Source organism: Pectinophora gossypiella, chromosome 4, assembly GCF_024362695.1.
Source record: "Pectinophora gossypiella chromosome 4, ilPecGoss1.1, whole genome shotgun sequence".
In the NCBI taxonomy this organism is placed as follows: Eukaryota; Metazoa; Arthropoda; class Insecta; order Lepidoptera; family Gelechiidae; genus Pectinophora; species Pectinophora gossypiella.
Genome location: NC_065407.1, coordinates 1,369,756 through 1,388,895, shown reverse-complemented (window position 1 = coordinate 1,388,895; position 19,140 = coordinate 1,369,756). Strand labels below are relative to the sequence as shown.

The 19,140-nt window shown below is 40.9% G+C and overlaps 2 protein-coding genes across 2 annotated transcripts; both read left to right on the top strand.

Moving 5' to 3' along the window:
* Nucleotides 1–3: 3 nt before the first annotated feature.
* Nucleotides 4–3,301, top strand: LOC126366407 (uncharacterized). The gene is made up of 5 exons (XM_050009515.1): nucleotides 4–125; nucleotides 505–641; nucleotides 1,003–1,167; nucleotides 2,672–2,771; nucleotides 3,288–3,301. Exons 1-5 carry the CDS (start codon nucleotides 89–91, stop codon nucleotides 3,299–3,301), a joined length of 453 nt encoding a protein of 150 aa, XP_049865472.1. The 5' UTR covers nucleotides 4–88.
* A 7,169-nt stretch (nucleotides 3,302–10,470) lies between these two features.
* LOC126366406 (cytoplasmic dynein 2 heavy chain 1-like) lies at nucleotides 10,471–18,929 on the top strand. The gene is made up of 12 exons (XM_050009514.1): nucleotides 10,471–10,601; nucleotides 11,057–11,202; nucleotides 11,288–11,440; nucleotides 11,757–11,969; nucleotides 12,221–12,473; nucleotides 12,673–12,816; nucleotides 13,447–13,652; nucleotides 14,370–14,485; nucleotides 15,420–15,565; nucleotides 16,903–17,070; nucleotides 18,043–18,201; nucleotides 18,675–18,929. Exons 1-12 carry the CDS (start codon nucleotides 10,527–10,529, stop codon nucleotides 18,927–18,929), a joined length of 2,034 nt encoding a protein of 677 aa, XP_049865471.1. The 5' UTR covers nucleotides 10,471–10,526.
* Nucleotides 18,930–19,140: the final 211 nt, after the last annotated feature.

The following is a 19,140-nucleotide window of genomic DNA, read 5'->3' as shown; positions in this document are numbered from 1 at the left end:
CCGAGTTTTTGATTTGCTTGCTTCGTGCGAACTGCGAAGAAACATCTATTTCATAAGTGTGTCATAAGTTTAATATGAACAATTAACAATGTTGAGCATACGTGAATTTGTTTTAAATACGGCAGGTAACATTACTTTTCATTAAGTTTCAGTTATCGATTCAGAAGTTTGCGTTTTGTAGTCCTAGCAACATAATAAGTATTCCAAATCTCAATAAAAATATTTTTGCTGTTATGCTTTACCGGGGCCTAATTAAAGCAGGAATCAGGATGCTTATCTTCCCGGGCATGTCGTAAAACTCGCCAAGCAAGATTCTGTCCTTTCTAGGATGATGGATGTTGTAATCACGATGGATGATCACATGTCACCGTAAAGTTCATCATATCCATCTTAGGACTTCATATCAAAAGTGGCTGCAAGGTGTCCTTCGTTAATTTGTGGACCTGTTCACCCCATTAGGGTTTACGGGCGTGAGTTCATGTTTATATTTTTTTTTATTTGCAGAAAGATATTATAATAAATCACATCTGGATATGAATAACAAATCAGAGGAAGCATTGTCTGATTTTGTTAATAATTCACAAAGTTTGTTACTCCAAGGATTTTTAGAAAATGAGAGTAATTTATTGTTATCCACAAAAGTAAGTATAGAACAATAATAAAAGAAAATAAATATAATGCATTTTGTATAGGCAGTCCCCCACCTTGAAAGATTCCCTTTCAATAAAGTAGAAATAATAAAGATAAAAAGAATAAAATTAAATGAAAATTAACTCTATAACAAAAAAGCCATAAATGAAATGCAAAAAAGCGACCCACTAACAACCTATGGATTTGAAATGGTCTGATAATAAACAACTTTTCTAGTTAATCCTTTCAGTGTGTCCCTTTTTTCTCAAACAATGAAAAGTTCTAAACTCTATTTATAAATAATCTTAATAAAACTTTCCTAACTAAAATATCATGATAATTATAACGTATTTTGATATTCCATTATTCCAGATATTAGATGAGAAGAGAAGGTCAGTGGTATTTTACAAAACATCAGCACAAGAGCTGACACGGGATGATGCAGTCAAGAACATTAACATCTTTAGCCTCTCCAGTAATGCTGCTGAGTCCTTGTACCAGATCCTCAGACAGATTTACTCACCTTTACTATCTGCTGTATGTATTAATTTCATAACAGGCTAGCTTCCAACTAGTCAAATCAGTTACTTTTTACTAAACATGCAAGCCAAAAATTGTTATGGAATTTGTATGAAAAAGCACACTGTGTCGTCATAGAAAAACATGATAAAATGTCAGACTTATATAATGCTTTTCTTGATTCATAAATAAGTTAAATAATACAAAGGAAAATGTTTTTCGTCAGTTTTAGATCTCTATTTAATATAATAATTTCAATTTATCCTTTTTATACTTCAAAACATTTCACAATTTAGTTTCGATCGCCATCGACTCGCAAAGAAGAAGAATTCACAATTTTAATATAATAATACAATTTGATATCTATTTATTTAGTAATCAGAATGTCATAATTTATTTATCTTTCATCTGGGATACTACCCAATTCATATTCACATTTCACTTTAATAGCAAAATAATGATGGTGTGATTAAAAGTAGCAAAATATATTCAAAATGACTACATTATTTGAACTTTGAAAGAATAAAAAGAAAACAAAATATCTAAAACCATTTTGCCATCCCTTTTCACCCCTTAAGGGTTGAATCTCGCAGAATCCCGTTTTATTGAGCACCTAAGTCCTAAAAGGAATTGCCATGCAAGATTTGAGACACCTAGCACTTGCAGTTTCTGAGATTCTGAGAGGGATCTGAGAGTGACCTTTCACAACAACAGAAATAGAAATACTTACTCTTTATTTGCTTTTGAAAAGGGTACATTAATAGATGGATGCTCATAAAAGTCTCTCCTTATCAGCTATCAACAATAGCATGCAAATATTGTTACATAAACATTTCCAATAATTATCATTTATATTTATAATTTTTGGGATAAAAATTCTTTAACGCTATAAAATTTATGGTAAAGAAGCCAGCTATATATAATATATGTCTTTTAAATGTTGAAGTAGGTAATTCTTTTATTGCGATTGGTATATTGTTATAAATTATCATACCCATCCAAAGACTATTCCTCTGGTAGCGTTTTGTTTTTGGGACGTTTCTGATAACCAGTCTGTCCATATCTCGCAAGTTACTGGTTTACAAAAATGAATGTGAAATCCATCCATTCCTTTAAGCCATCTTGGGATTTAAAATATATCAATACTGTCTTCAGATCGTCTTTTAAAGAGGGGCTTTCCAGGCTTCATTCACCAAAAATAATATACATGCCTTTGTACGTGATAATTACCTATTTTCTCATTACTCAGGTACATAATTATTCCAAAATACATTGTAATGGCGTATATAAAAAGAATTGTTGCTTGATATTTGCATCACATTATGTATAGAATTATGTTGCTACCTTTATTGCTTCACTTGATTTCGATTAGAATAATAATGGGTGGAAGATGTGTTGTGGCTGGCTGTAATAACAATAATAAAATAAATTTTATTATACTAAATAAAAAAATAAAAGACAAGACTACTGTGGCTTTGCCCACTTAGATTTTTCAATGTTCAAAAGATTTCATCTTTTACAGGGCAATGACTTATACTCAAGTAAACTCCAAAAAAGCCTTTCTGAATTGGAATCCAACTTGAGGATACTTACCCATGGGAAAGGTGATGCAAATATGAATGGTAAATATTTTTTTTATAAAGTAACTTTGACTTTTCTTAAGTATTTATAAGTAGTAAAAGAAGCAAGCAAGATAAATGTGTCAGAATCGAAGCAAATTTAATTCCATAGTTACTGCTTACCCCGGTGGGAAATACGCGTGAGTAAACTCACGTATGTATGCATTGGCTATCTTCAATACTAAACTTTACTATTATTTATTGACTAAATCATCGTCTCGCATTTAATATCTTATGTTTACTTATATGTGTCCATATAATAAGTAATATTTTTTTATTTATTTTTTATATCATCATCATCATCAGCCCATTAACGTCCTCACTGCTGGGGCACGGGCCTTCCCTATGGATGGATAGGGAGATCGGGCCTTAAACCATCACGCGGGCCCAGTACGGATTGGTGGTTATTAACGACTGCCAATGCAGCCGGGACCAACGACTTAACGTGCCTTCCGAAACACGGAGGAGCTCGAGATGAAAACTTTTTTTTTTCTGTGGTCACCCATCCTATGACCGCAGACCGAGGGCGTTAACCGCTGCGCCACCGAGCTCCTCCTTTTTTTATATATATTATTTTTTAATTTATATTACTTTATTGCGTGCTATACTGTAGATGTGTACTATACAAGTACAAAATGTACTATATCCTCTGCCGAAGATTGTCTGGAAGAGATCGCTCTTAGCAATAAGTCTGCCTTTGTCCACCTTACAATAAGTTTATCCTGTAAATGACATGTAAATTTGTGTGCAATAAAGTGTTTTATTATTATTATGTTATAAGTATAAATAGTTTCTTAAGCACCTATCATATTTAAAGTGCTAACACTAAGTAGGTAATATTTCTTTTTCAGTTATCCTATCAGTGGAAGATGAATTAGATTATTGGCAAACACTGGGCCAAAGAAAAGATGCTGGTAAGAAGGAAAGAGAGGCAGCATCCACATTTTCTGAACTATTTGAGGATATTAGTGAAGAAATAAGGTAGACATAAAATAAATATACTTTATTGAACACTAAGAAGGTACGGTACAATAAGGTACAGAAAATAGGAAAAATATAAGAAATGCACAATATTTGGCCTTCTTGCTTGTGCAGCAATTTCTGCGAGGGAACCTTTAATGTTTAAACCAATGTAATATACTTTCGTTGCATGTTTGCCTCTAAATCCTTGTGTCTACGGCCTCCGTGGTTCAGTGGTTTGAGGGTTGGGCTCAGGATCCGGAGGTCCCGGGTTCAAATCGGTAGGGACATATTACGAAAATCACTTTATGACCCTACTTTGGTTAGAACATTACAGACTGATCACCTGATCGTCCGAAAGTAAGATGATCCGTGCTTCGGAAGGTTACATGAACCATGTCATGGGCCTTTGGCGGCTCAATAGTACCTCTAGTCTCAGTAGTACGGTTGTTTTGTCCGGCCCCGAACTACTGATACCAAAAAAGTCTCATTAGTACGGTTATGACGTCAAACCGAACTTATGTGACTTTTTTGGTATCAGTAGTCCGATTAAGGAGGTTATATAAAAATCACAAAAAGTATTAGAAAGCGAAATATTTTTTATTAAATAGTAAATAATATTGAACGAAAATAATTTTCTTTGTAAAAAAACATAACATAACTTACTTACTTCTTGTACTTAACTTCAGTACCTCAGTACTACTTCAGTACTCATATTTAATAGTAAAAATCGGAACCAAAATCATTTTCTTTGTGAAAAAATTAGAACCTGTTCTTCTGCCTAACTTCCCTTCTTCATTCATTTCATCTCTTCTACTCATATTAAGATGCTATATACGATGCAATTTTATGTAAATAAGTTTCTGTCGATATTTGGTTTGTTACAAGACGCAACTTACAATTTTGGATGCCAACGTTCACTGCAGAGTGAGCTTTGCCCGAATGCCGGCTGTTATTTAAAGCCCTTCGGACTCGTGGTTACACCAGGTTTTGCCCACCACTAACCGAACTACAGCTATAGGCTCAACAGTTCGGTTTGACGTCATAACCGTACTAATGAGACTAAAAAGGGCTCAGTAGTACGTGACCGGACAAAACAACCGTACTACTGAGACTAGAGGCAATAGTAACCCTGACAGCAGGGTTGATGGGGTTGATAATTCACCTCACAACCCACACCATAGAAAAGAAGATGAAGATTTCTTGAGGCTTTGTAGCTCTGCCCACCCCATTAAGGATTACGGCCTTGATTAAATATGTACATAATTATTGCTTTCAGGACAATGCAATCCAGTCCTATGCCGGAAGTGCGAGAAGCAGCAGAAAATATTGGAGGCATACTAGATGACGTATGGAGGTTCACAGTGGTGCCTTATTCACAGGAAAGAATGGTTCACACTTTCGACGTCATTGGTATACAAGCCTTTTTTATAATTAAACCATTAACGGTTGAATGCATCGAGCCGCATGGCATCGCACTTTATGCTTCTATCGTTTTCTGGCACGGCGAAATCGACGAGGCAGTCGCAGTGCGGTCGCAGTCCCGCTCTTTATCTCGCTCTAGCAAATGACAGCTCTGAGCGGCAGAAAAGGATGCACGTATTCTTGCTTGTGAGGTTAGGTATGTTCGCCCGCTTGCACACCTCGGACGCTACGTACAAAAATCTTATTCTTAGGCGATTCTCACACTGCCCCGCATGATGCAGCGTAGCGCGTGGATGCGTGTTCTTCCGTTGCTTGTTAGTATCTCCGTTTGTATAGAAAACACGCACAGTCTAACACACAGAAAATGCATCCACGCACGTTCATGCGGATCACGCGCATACAAGCGGAGAAACATGCACCCCCGCGCGTAGGTGCGGGGCGAGACACAAGGTATGGCACACCGAATACCGCAGTGCCGCGACTGATTTTGGAACGGCTTTGAATGAAATGAGAGCCGCCGTGCATTAATCTATAAAACGCTCCTACGCGCATGAGTGAGTAAAACATCCGCACGATGATGCAGATCTGCACTCCCGCAGGCACGCGTGTAGGTGCGTCGACACGCAACATGCAGCATGATGCGGGGCAGTGTGAGAATCGCCTTGCTGTGTGCTGGTTTACCGCATAAGTGCAAGCGAGATAGACAGATCACGCATGCTTAGCGGCCCCATACACCTTAGCGGCTTATGGGCATTTAGACTAAAGTAAGACTCAGAGGGGGTGAGGTAAATCGAGCTCGGCGCCCGATATGAATTGGTGCGGGGAGACAGGAAGAGTTACTGTTCTATACGTAGCGTTATCTTTTATTCTTTGCCTCCAATCTGCTGCGCTGAAACGTACGTCTTCTGACTTATATATACCTATTCTAGAGCTTCATACTAAAGTAAAATTTTGTCTGCCATAAGCATACCCAATACGTATCTAAAGAATACTACACTCACACTCTTCATCTGTTACAGGTCATATAATATGCTCTATAATTCAAAAAGACCTAAGCGTTGTGGACATTTGGCGTGTGCAGAATGACCCTAAAGACAATGAGACACTAACGCTCTTGTCTGATGCACTCAAAGTGATACAAACCTGGACTAGCGCTTGCAAATCACTAACTGAGACGTACTGGCCTAACTACGCTCTTCACCCGTGGAGTGGGAAGCCCTATGTACCACAATTTTGTCTTAACTTTCAGACGAGGCTGAAAGAGGTAAACAAGCTTTGTATATACGCTTATTATCTTCTATCGTGTGGGTTGCGGTTGATCAACCTCATTAACCCTGATGTCTGGGTTATTATTGAACCGTCATTGGCTCATGTAACGATTAAGCGTAGTGGCAGGGACCAAAAGCTTAACGTGCATGGAATCTATTTTTCGGACAATCAAGTTATTTCAGCCTGCGAAGTCAATTTTTTGTTAGACTTGACCCCATCGGCGATTAAACCCAGGACCTCCATATTGTGAGCCCAATGTGCAACCTGCACCATGGAGGCCGTTTTCGATTATAATCTACTAGCACTAAACTACCAGTTTCTCTTATACATACATAAACTCACGCCTATTTCCCACCGGATGAGCCATGTCAGGAGCCTTTGGCGGCTCAATAGTAACCCTGACACCAGAGTTGATGAGGTTAGTACTCCACCTCACAACCCACTCGATAGAAGAAGAAGACCGGGTAAGCAGAAGCTATGGAATTCCATTTGCTCTTGCTTCCTCCACATTCATCAATCGTTTCATACACGCACGCCGGTTCAAAGCAGATCTTACTGAACCTTTTCTAAGAACATCAGCACTTTCTCTTATAATTATAACTGAAGGCAAATGCCGTGTGTTAGCCACGCGTAGACTCTAAAATGGCTCCACTTGAGATTTGATGATTTTTTGTCTATTTTACCAGGATGCCTGAGGGCAAGACAACGTCTGCCAAGACCGCTTGTAGACTGTAAATTATAAACTGTGAAGTATTTTTTAATTTCCAGATTCACGATATTAGATCTACTCATAACCAACTGAACAAACTACTAAGCAGTAATGAGCGAGCAGAACTGATGACTGATCGTTTGTTTGAACCATTTGAAAGTAAGAACTACAAAATATCATAGTCTTACATAACATAAATAGCCTATATATGTCCCACTGCTGACAGGTCTCCCTTCAATCGCAGGGAGTAAGCGTACTCCACCATCCTGCTCCGCTGCGGGTTGGTGGAGATCATTCTCCACATCACCACTGTTTAAAAAAAAATATATATAATCTAACTACTATATTCCTCCTTGGCGATGGAGAGGTATAGCATTGCTTGGTTAACTATACACTTTTTTTTATTACTGATCTATCTAGTGTTTTCAGATATAAATACGTGGATATGTAACGGACCAAACCAGGCTTGGGATACTGCGGTGTCGCGATTCTACGCAAATTTGCGTCCTGCTGAAGCTAAAATAGCTGAAAAATTGAAACCTAGATTACACAACACTTCTACCAAACAGGTACGGAAGCAGAGCCTATTGCTATTAACCGCGAACAATTCCTGGAAACCACATTATATCAATTACCTATGATCCAAACATGAGTGCAAAGTACAAACTCATAAAGTCGAATTCAGTGGACTTGAAGTCACCCTGAGCTGGTATTCGAACCCGTTACACTACGATGTAAGGGTGGTATTTATAAACTTAGTCTCAGCTGAGATTATTTTATTAATACCACTCTAAGGGTGGTGGTGGTAAGGGTGAGTGGGTGGTGGCTAATCTCAGCACCCTTAGAGTGGTATTAATAAAATAATTTCAACTGAGACTGCCCTCAAGATCATGCTCAAGTCCCTATTTTTACATATGAACTGTCACATTGACATAATCTTGAGCGCATTCTCAAAGTTGAGATTAGTTTATTAATACCACCCTAAGTCACGCGATCTCCGAACAGTTTATTTTGACGTGACTTATTGTAGATTTGCCGCATATGGCATTCACTATTTCGCCGGACAAATGGGGAGCGCTGAGAGCTCTCACCCGGTAAAATCTCCTATGGATTGCTTATGGTTTTTTCTATTACAGATGCTTTACGAATTCATGCGTTACAAAACTCTCCTAGAGCGGCCGCTAGTGAAACACGCGTTGAACAACGAACTGGAGATATTCGTGTCGTCTCTCCTAGCGATGTTGAAGTCCATACAGAGTCAAGTGGACGTGGACGAGGTCGATGTGAAGATGCACCAGCCGCCGGAGATGTCGCCGCTGGTGCAGCAGGTGCAGTGGGCGAAGCAGATGGAGGCTAAGGTAATAATTGATATAATAATGTTTAAATATCTGTAGCGGACCCAATTAGTTGACCAGCTAGTTCTGCCCATAACCAACAAATGGCAAGCAAAGTCTACACAGCGCAACGCATATATATATAACTACGAACATAACACCGTTCGATCATCGATCCCTAGTCACACTATAAATTTGTGCCTACCGGAGTGCTATGCTGTTTTCGGTACCCCGAAAACATCCTTTTTCTACCCTCTTTGCTTCATCACACAAGACCAGGAAGAGGTTACATGGAACAAGGTAAAGAGAAGAATTGGCCTTTGATACACTAAAATGGAGAACGCTACACCGAAAAGAGCGTGGCTCTTAGATTAATGATGATGACCCTCTTCTCACTTATTATTATTATAATACCGTCAGTTTGCACCTTAGTATTTTCAGTTAATCGGTACAAAGATGTACAGGAACAGGATTGGCAAATCATCGCGAAGGAGAAACCGACAGAACATGTTCTCTCTCGCTCTCTCTCACTTTCATGCTGTAGCCGCTCCTTTACTGACAATTATATTCCAGGTGAAAGACATCCAAGTTTGTGCTGAGAAATACCTGAAAAAGTTCGAAGGTAGCGCTGAGGTACAGAAACTGTCCACGCAAGTATTAAAGGAGCTCAAGAACATGTACACACAGCTGCATGAGGAGTGGTCGCGGGACTTACAGGTAACTTTGAACTTTACAATTTCATCTCATTTTTGGAGACCCTTGCAGACCTCCCTTAAGAAAACCTTTACAATTCCAGGCTCAAGTAAAGACCGGGTCGCTCCAGCTGTCCCTAGACAAGCCGGTAGTGGAGTTCTCTGCCAGCAGCCGCATGATGGTGGTGAACTTCAACCCGCGGCTCGTGTGGTGTGAGCTGGAGGCCCGCGCGCTGGCGGCGCTGGGGCTGCAGCCGCCGCCCGCCGCCGCCGCGCTCGACCAGCTGGGGGCCGCGCTCACGCATGCGCGCAAGCTGCAGCAGGTACTGTACTGTACTGGAGGCGCTGGGCGAAATACTTCACCTCTAGAGTGAGAAGCATTTGCTAGAGATGTATGTTCCAAATTATGCCGCATCGTCACTTCCTTCAGATAACAATATCATGTAACGCGAACCTATCTCAAATTTAAAAAAATGTACTTATTCGTTATGTCGTGTGTTTAGGTGGCATCTTTCCACAACACGTTAGGCGAACGCATGATCCCATCCACTCGCCCAATGATGCTTCAAGCGGCATTGGACTTGTCGTCTCTCGTGCAGGATCAGAAGGCTGTGTACTGGAATGACACAGAACAACTAACCAACTACACTGACAAGCTAAAGAAGATTGTCTTGAAATTAGAATCTCAGGTGAAGAGCGACTTTAAATTATAATTCTTCTAATCGCGTGGGGTTGTATGGTGGAAGATAGACCAGTGCCCTGTTTATCAAAACTTACAAGCCCTGTATTACATGAAATTTTCTTGTAGACATTTTCATTATTACAAGAATGTGTTTGTCAGTAGTTTACATGTAAATTACATGTTACAAGTGTCAATATTTATTTCACAAGTATATTTTATAATCTATCTCTGTGCTTCTATGCTGTTCTGGGAGCAAATAAAAAAACATAGCGTTCAGCTGCTTGTCTTCCCGGGCATGTCGTAAAAACCGACAGAGGGATTGTGTCCTCTAACATGATGGACTAATGTTATGGGCGATAGGCTGATCCCTTATCACCATAAGGTTCATCATATCCAGCTTAAGACATCGTATCAACAGTGGCTGCAAGTTGTCTTTGATTACTTGTGGCTCTACCCACCCCATTAGGGATTACGGGCGTGAGTTTATGTATGTATGTATGTTTACAATCTCTTATTTTTTTGATAAACGTAATTTACACGTACTTGTGAGTAACTTGTATCTTGTGAACGTGTAGACTTGTATGTTTTGATAGACACGGCACAGGTCTAATTTTATTTTTATTACAATTTCAGAACACTTACTTGACTAGCCAGCACGTAGCAATAAGAAGTATCGTAGAGAAACTCATGGATACAGAGCTTCTTGCTAAACAGTCTGATTGGAAAAAGAAGATTAAGGACATCAGAGACATTATTGAGAAGGTAAGCGTCACATGTACAATACATACTGTCATGAGTAATATAAAGTAACCACTTTACGACTCTGTCGCACTAACATATTTGTCATTTAGTGAGATTTACAGTACAATTTGTCAAAAAACATCATGTGACATGGTACCAAAGTGTATGCATATTGATGCTCGTGACCGTACAGATCACTAGAGGCATAGAATAAAGAATAATACTACGCACAGAACGGTAACTCTCCAGCTCGCATCTTCTATCGTGTAGGTCGTGAGGTGGATTACCAACCTCATCAACCCGATGATCCGTCCTGCATAAGGTTCATCATATCCACCTAAGGAATTCATATCAACTGTGGCTGCAAGTTGTCTTCTGATTACTTCTGGTTCTGTCCACCCTGATTACGGGTGTGTGCTAATGTTAACTGTGAACAATGAGAAAAAAAACATGTTTGTTTTCTTTTTAATTTATAGGTAGAGGCAAACGGTTACAAGAACACAGAGCCGTGGAGGTCTCATTGGGATTGGCAGCTGTATAAAGCTCTTGAATGTCAGTACATAAAGACTTTGTTGTCTTTGCACAAACATTTCCCGCTGGTCAAAGTCGACCTGGTCCTTCGGTAAGTGGATACACTTTTCAATTTTGATACAGGCGGAATGTTTTGCTATTTTCTAATGTTAATAATGATAAATTCTCCATTGCAGCGGCCACAAAGTGCGTGTGCAACCGCCAATGGAAGAGATTCGTGTCCAGCATTACCATCAGTTACGACGGCTAGTGTCGATGCCGGCTCAATTCGTCGGTGTCCAAGCCTCCTACGATGGCAAGGAATCTATCTTCGCCAGTATCGTTGAAAAGTATATCCTTTGCTAGTACTTGAACATCTCGCTTCCAGGGAGCTACTTACTCCCTTGCTTATTCTTCTTTTTAATAATATATTTCCAAGTCGTTTGTTGGAATTAATGAATAGCTTCGCCTGTTTGAAGTCCTAAATATAATCTTCAGCGTACATATATCCCGTTTTTAATAGGAGTTCGGCTTGCCTAACCTGATCTAAAATTATTGACAGATCCGTTTTTCCAGAAGCGAATAGCTATTGCTAATCTACCCTTGCGCCCCAAGTATTTTTTGATGGTGATCAGAAATATTCATATTTTCACGGTTTCACGACAGGCATGGATGGCTAGGCAATAAAGCGGTCAAGCAACTGGAAGAGGCCCTGCTGGCGCTGGAGCGTAGTTGCTCGGTTTGGACGAAGCGTGCGGCGCTGGCGTGTGTCACCGACCTGGAAGGACTGTGCTCGGAGACACTGCACGAGCCCCAAGATTGGGAGCTCAACTTCAAAGCCTGTAAAGCTTACGGTCAGGCTGTTGCGAAAATGTCTTTGTAAGTCAACCAACAACTGTTTGTTGCACATAACACAACATAGAGAACACTTACAAATGAACTGAAGAAGCACAATCCACGTCCTTGTTCCTAAACTTTAACGCTTCGTGATAGTGACAAATAGACCAATTTTGTTTGTGGAAGCTTGTTGTAAAGAAAATAAATAAGGGAAAGAAATGGGGGTTGGTGCCACAGCGAGGCGAGGTGAATAGTTGATTTGCAAGAATTATGTGTATTTCTCTCTTCTCCAGCGAGGACGAAAAGATCGACTGGATAATAATGGGCACGGCAACTCTCCGCCGGGAGTTCGAAGCGCAAGCTCGCAACTTGTGGGCGTGTCTCATGACGTCACTGCAGGCCAGCTGTCGCTCCGATGCCGTCACTCTTGACGCTTTCGTTGCCAATGCTATGGTCATGTTAGAGGACAAGCAATTGCCTAAGAACGCCAAGGAACTGTCCGAGATAAGCGGTAAACAGCAAGTGTTGCAGACCAAAATGCCTGAGGTAAGATTATGTTTGGCTGGTATAAATAATAAAAAAAAAACTTTCGAACATTTCGAACCGGCGAATACTATGTTTGTCACGCGTTTTCCGTACAAGGGCTGCCACGAATTATTGGAGTCAGTACTCAAAATGTAATGAAAACGAATCCTAGCTATTATTTCTCCGCCATGCATATTTTTTACTATTCCTATTTGAACAGATGGAGAAATTAGTAGAAGCGTTAAAACGTAAGGGGTACCTGCTCCGCACGTGGGGCGGCGACGTGTCGGTGGACGGAACCGTGCAGGCTTGGCAGAAGATCAAGGAACTCATGCTGTCACACCAACAGATGTTCGAACACCAGGTACCTAATACATCCACTAAAATTATAAATGACAGATAGAGTTGTTTTAACCCTATATGCCTACATTTTCCCGTCTCCGAAAAATTGGCAGGATAGCTCGAAATTCAGGGAGAAGGGTACTTTCCAGAGTTTCCACAGTAATTTCAAATATGGATAATTAAGGCGATCACTGAAGCCCGTGCATCACATAGGGTAAACGACAGTTGATGGAGTTTTCTTTATAACTACTTACTTGATTAGATGTTATGCCGCCCACAGTTGCAAGCTTGCCCTTCGAAAAATAATGCCACTATTTGAGGAATTAGGTGTCCTAGTACGGCTTTGCAATAGACTACTCTGGGTGTCATCCCACTCGCGTCAGGCAAAGTACTGCGGGGCGGAAGGCAAGAGGGAAACCACTGCGCTATTTTTCCCTAAAAAGTAGCATGGAGAATGCTACACTGACAAGAGCGTGGCTGCAAATTAGTGATGAATGAAGTGTCAATAATATATTATATAATGTGAGAAGCGCCTGCCGTTTTATTTATTTGCTAAGACGCATGGCACGGGGTCTTGCTAAGACAAAATGGGTAGGATAAATACTACATGTAGGGTTTATTAGTTCATATTTCACACTGTATATAATTTTAGGCAGACATAGTGAAATCAAGTTTGAATGGCGAATGGGAGAATTTGAATACGACCGCCGAAGCTTGGTTCTCCCGGCTATGTCAGGCGCGATCCCGGTACGAGGAAACCCACGGCGCGTCTTATGACGACATGGTCGATAGATGTCGCTCTGTGTTCGATGCGCGCGCGCAGTGGGATTTATATGTCACTGATAAAGATGACCTTATGTAAGTAAATCATGTTATGATTATGTGGAATAGTCTTAGATATGTCGATAGATGGCGTTTTGTGATCACGTTGTAATATAATGTATTTTTAAAAATTATGATGTCATTCTATTATCCCTTATCAGAAGTTCTCGCAAAAGGGCTCTCCGCTGCTCGCTTTTGTCTGAGATCAAAAAGCCTCTCAAACAATTCATAAATAAGGTATAAAACAGTAACGCTTATAAGGTGCTTGTAAGGTCTTAAATCAACCCGTACTTGCACCGAATATGATCTCTATTTTATTAGGGATAAAAAACTGCAGGACAAATCTTATTACAATGAGGTCTAACGGCCTTAACGGCCTCCGTGGTCCAGTAGCTGACCATTCTGCTCTCACTCCGCCTCCGGAGCGAGAGCCCGGGACCTCTCCCGGGTTCGAATCCCGGTGGGGACAAATCATTTTGTGATCCCTAGTTTGGTTAGGTCATTGCAGGCTGATCACCTGATTGTCCAGAAGTAAGATGATCCGTGCTTCGGAAGGCACGTTAAGCCGTTGGTCCCGGTCACTAGTTACTGATGTAAGTACGTAGTCGTTACTTGAGTCACGTCAGGCACTCAGGAGATGTTCTGATGTGATAATTACAGTAATAATTCCATGAATTGTTTGACATTAGCCACCTAGCGTCTATAATATGGTGATGTTTTATTTATAAGTTAATCAAAGAATAAAATCCACAGGAAAGAATGCGAGAAGTTCGGTTTGAGTCTCGATGTACCGGACTTATGGAAGGAAGCGGAACAATTGATAAATGAATATGTTAATCTGTGGACTGTACTGAAGGAGTACAATGAAGGCATGTACTTAGACAGTCAATATTGATTCGATTCCTGTTGACACCATCTAATGTCATTTTAAGTTATACCTGTCATTTTCTTATCCGCCGAAAGAGACAGGGACGGGTAATCGACAGGCATAAAATTTATGGAACACACGTCAATTTTACCGTCTATAATTATTATTTTTACGTCGTTCCGCTGATGATGACGTCAATTTTAGGCAGAAATTTAAAAAACCCTTCCAATTTTTTTATTGGCCAATAACCCGACAGAGTTAAGTTGACAGCACACGTCAAACGGGTTGCATATGAGCGAGATGCCTATTTTATTCGCCCGGGTAATTCATTCATTTTAAAATTAACAGTTGTCAATTGTCCCTCCCTTTCCTTTTCGGCGGATAAGAAAATGACGGGTAAGTATAACAATATAAAATTAAGATGTGTCTGCAGGAATCGGGGCCATTATAAACTTAAGCTGTTTTTATTTGATGATGGTATTTGTTTAATTTAAAATGGATTCCGCGCTTCGACACGGGCACGTGAAGTCGTTAGTCCCGGCTATTAGCCGTAAAACACCTCCATCAACACGCAGTGGAGCAGCATGGTGGAGTATGCTCCATACCCCCTCCGGTTGATTGAGGGGAGACATATAAGTATCTAGACTTGTTAGGGCAAGTACATTTAATTTTTTTGCCATGACCTATTGTAGATTTTCCGCAAATTACACTCACAAATTACTACTAATTCTTAGTTAGTGGATAATAACATTTTCTAAAAATAAAATAACGTGTATTTTTCTATGGAGTAATGAGACGTGTATTTATTCAGTGCAAAAATTACTTATTAAAGATATTCATATTCACTAGGCTAAAAACTTGGACCCATTTTATCCGGCAACGTACCGTAAAAACGATTTTGGTCACCCTAATTGAATGATATGTTTGGTTTATAGAATACGAGTCTCTGGCGGAGCAGGAATGGATAGTGTTTCAGAAGAAGTTGCATTTACTGGATGAGTTTGCGTCCAAGTGGAGCGGCCGGCTTGAACCGTACACCAACGTCACCTTGTATTTACAACAAGAGCTTGATAAGTATAATGTAAGCTTACTCACTGAGCCACTGTGGTCTCGTGGTTCACCGGTTTGCTTCTCAAACGGAGAGCGCCTGTTCGAACCCCAGTACCGTACTTGCACCATCATCATCATCATCATCAGCCGTACGACGCCCACTGCTGGGCATAGGCCTCCCCCAAGGATCTCTACGACGATCGGTCCCGCGCTATACGTAGCGTACTTGCACCAATGAGTTATAAATATAAGGTTGCTGCAAGGCAAAAGGGAATTAAGTACGCTCACTAATCACTAATCGGCCTCTGTGGTCCAGTGGATGAGCGTTGGGCTCACGATCCGGAGGTCCCGGGTTCGAATCCCAATGGGGACATATCACAAAAATCACTTTGTGATCCCTAGTTTGGTTAGGACATTACAGGCTGATCACCTGATTGTCCAAAAAGTAAGATGATCCGTGTTTCGGATGCCACGTTAAGCCGTTGGTCCCGGTTACTACTTACTGGTGCAAGTAAGTAGTCGTTACATGAGCCATATCAGGGGCCTTTGGCGGCTCAATAGTAACCCTGACACCAGGATTGATGAGGTTGTTAGTCCACCTCACAACCACACGATAGAAGAAGAAGTACCCTCACTCGCAGCAGCAATATTTGTTTGTCCCTTTTGCGGTGGAGACGGGCGGACCATGGTGCGAGGAAGCTAAAAAGTTCGTTAAAGAACTAGGGCGACGTCTGCGAGATCGTGGTTGCGACCCTCGCTCCGGATCATACCTGGTTCAGCACATCTCGCCGGCCATACAACGCGGCAACGCGGCCAGCGTGATGGGTACTCTGGGCTCACCATCTAACACATTGGTCTAACAGCAACGTGATGTGTGGGTACTTAGTTCATCTTGCGATGTTAGGGTCACTTACTTTCATATTATATTCCTTCTTACCGTTCAAAGGGCTTATAGTGTAACTTTAGTTTTTATCACTTATAAAATGCCTACAATAGGCAAGAGAATAACCTAGTCAAATGAGATACTTTTAACGAACCGTCAAAACGATAAATCTCTATGGAAAGTGAATAGGAATACACACGTATGACCGGCACCAACGGCTTAACGTACCTTCCGAAGCACGGAACATCCTACTTTCGGACAATCAGGTGATTTCTCAATTCTCAATTATTTATTGCATTCCATGTAGTACAATGGGGTATTAAATAGGCATAGGAACTCTGTGCTGTGCACAGCAACGTTGAAGGGAAGATAGGGAGTGTGTATTAAAATTAAAACTTATCATTTAAAAATTCGTCTACTGTATAATAGCTTGATCAACATGCAATGTCCTAACCATGACCAAGTAATTATAACTTGTGTTATAGGATCTGACAACGCTGCTGAAGTACCTCCGCGGGTCGGATTTCACGGAGCGGCACTGGCGCGAGGTGTTCAGCCTGCTCGGCATGGAGTACAAGAAACCTGACACGCTGCAGGTCAAAGACTTGCTCGCCGTCGCCTTGGACATCAAGAAAAATATCAAAGCTTTACAGGTTGGTACTATTTACTGTGTTGATGTGACCTCTTCTGGTCGAAACGGAGTGCCTTCTTTCGGCGCCTAGCACGATATGGATCGCTTGTTATTTGTTTTTTTTGTTCAATAAAGTCAAAAGTGAAGGCCATACAATACACAATACTTCTATTTTGTAATCTGTTCCATTTTCGATTTTTGGATATTTTTTTTCCATTTCCTTTTGATGGCTTTGACCATCACCCAAGTAACGGCCTGCTCGTTGCAACGTTGAGCGTTGTGCTCACGATCCGGAGCTCCCGGGTTGGAATCCCGGAATCTAGTTTGGTTAGGACATTACAGACTGATCACCTGATTGTCCAAAAGTAAGATGATCCGTGCTTCGGAAGGCACGTTAAGCCGTTGGTCCCGGTTATTACTTACTGATGTAAGTACGTAGTCGTTACATGAGTCATCAATAATAACCCTGACACCAGGGTTCATGTGGTTGGTAATCCACTTCACAACCCACACGATAGAAGAAGAAAAGATCACCCAAGTAATCATCCATCATTTTGGAGAATGCATTTGTATAGTATTCATTAGATATATTCAAAGAGAGGATCTTTTTATTTGATGAGCCATTAATTAAAACTTTTGTATTTTTTTGTTTCGATAACATAAGTATTTATACTAGCTAGCTTAACATAACATAAATATCCAGGAGAGAGCCATCATAGGCTGTAATACAAGTATTTTTATACTTAGGGTAGTATTAATAAACTAATCTCAGCTGAGACTGCTCTCAAGATCATGCTCAAGTCCCTGTTTTTTATATAAGAACTGTCACATTGACACGATCTTGAGGGCAGTCTTAAAGCTGAGATTAGTTTATTAATACCACGCTTAGTCAGCTACGGTACCTACCTATTTATATCTGTGTCTAATATTAAGCTATTTAAGGAAAGAATTGTGCCCACTTTTTTGGCAATATTTTTTTATTATAATTGGGTAGAAAATCAGTTCGACGGCGTCGAGCGAGGCGGCAGTGAGGACAGCTCTGAACGAGCTAGAGCTGTGGTTCGCGGGCGCCCGGCTGGTCGTCATCTACTACAACGACAAGTCTAAACGACCCGCGCCGATTGTCAAGGACTACAAGGATATATTGGCTAAAGTGAGTGCTTATGTCTCCCTGGTACTGTTTCTCTGCTGTACTTTCCATTGCGACACTTTATCGAAGGTTTTTAGCGCCTTTCCCTGAGCTCACAGCAAGTTTTTGATTGGGAATTCAATTGGGGTTGTCGGAGTTGGGGCGGAAGGAATTCTATAAAAGTAGCATGGAGAATGCTATACGAACAAGAGCATGGCTCTTAAATTAGTGATGTGTGTCTTGAATTAGTGGAGTTACATCGATCATATGATGAATTAACCCGCGCAGCATGCTTCACCGATCTTGTTCACCTTTGGTTATTCTTTCCTTGTAAATGTGTATAATAAAGTGATCGTTCATTCAATTCAAGCCAAATTCTACTACTTATATTACCGTTTATCAATGAATAAATTACTGTTATCTGGCAGATAAGGGTCAGAGAAGTTTTGAATATGCAGTGGTGGAGCAGGCGCTGATTTGTAATGTGTTACGTGTAGATAGAAGAACAGCAATGGGTGGTGTCGTCAGTGAGCGGCGGCGTGGGGGGCGGCGGCGGGGGCGGGGCCGCGGGCGGCGACGCGTGCGCGGCGTGGGAGGCGCGGCTGCGCGCGGCGCGGGCGCTGCTGCGGGCCGCGCACCACGCGCAGCGCAGGTCAGGCCACGTGGCGTCTTCTGACACTTCATTCTTTCAAGGATACTGCAGGCCTACCACGCTATGTAAGCGCAACGCGACGCGACGCGACATAAAATAAGGTCCTTGGTACACTCGACTACCAGGACACCCACGATTTTTTAAGATGTCGCACTCCAAAGGAAATATCTTATTATACTGCTTATAGAAGAGCCAAGAAAAAGAAAAACAGATACTTATTTTCATAATAAGGAACAAATTTCAAATCAAATTTCTGAATAAGGAACCTTAACTCGTGTGTCAAATTTGACAACTCGCGCTTTGACATGTAA

Excerpts from the sequence above, each read along its gene's own strand:
- LOC126366406 (XM_050009514.1), top strand. The coding sequence starts at position 10,527 with ATGGATACAGAGCTTCTTGCTAAACAGTCTGATTGGAAAAAGAAGATT. Across the intron at positions 11,441-11,756 it reads TTCGCCAGTATCGTTGAAAA|GCATGGATGGCTAGGCAATA; the intron begins GTATATCCTTTG and ends GTTTCACGACAG. Across the intron at positions 14,486-15,419 it reads ACTGAAGGAGTACAATGAAG|AATACGAGTCTCTGGCGGAG; the intron begins GCATGTACTTAG and ends TTTGGTTTATAG.
- LOC126366407 (XM_050009515.1), top strand. The coding sequence starts at position 89 with ATGTTGAGCATACGTGAATTTGTTTTAAATACGGCAG. Across the intron at positions 126-504 it reads ATTTGTTTTAAATACGGCAG|AAAGATATTATAATAAATCA; the intron begins GTAACATTACTT and ends TTTTATTTGCAG. Across the intron at positions 642-1,002 it reads ATTTATTGTTATCCACAAAA|ATATTAGATGAGAAGAGAAG; the intron begins GTAAGTATAGAA and ends CCATTATTCCAG.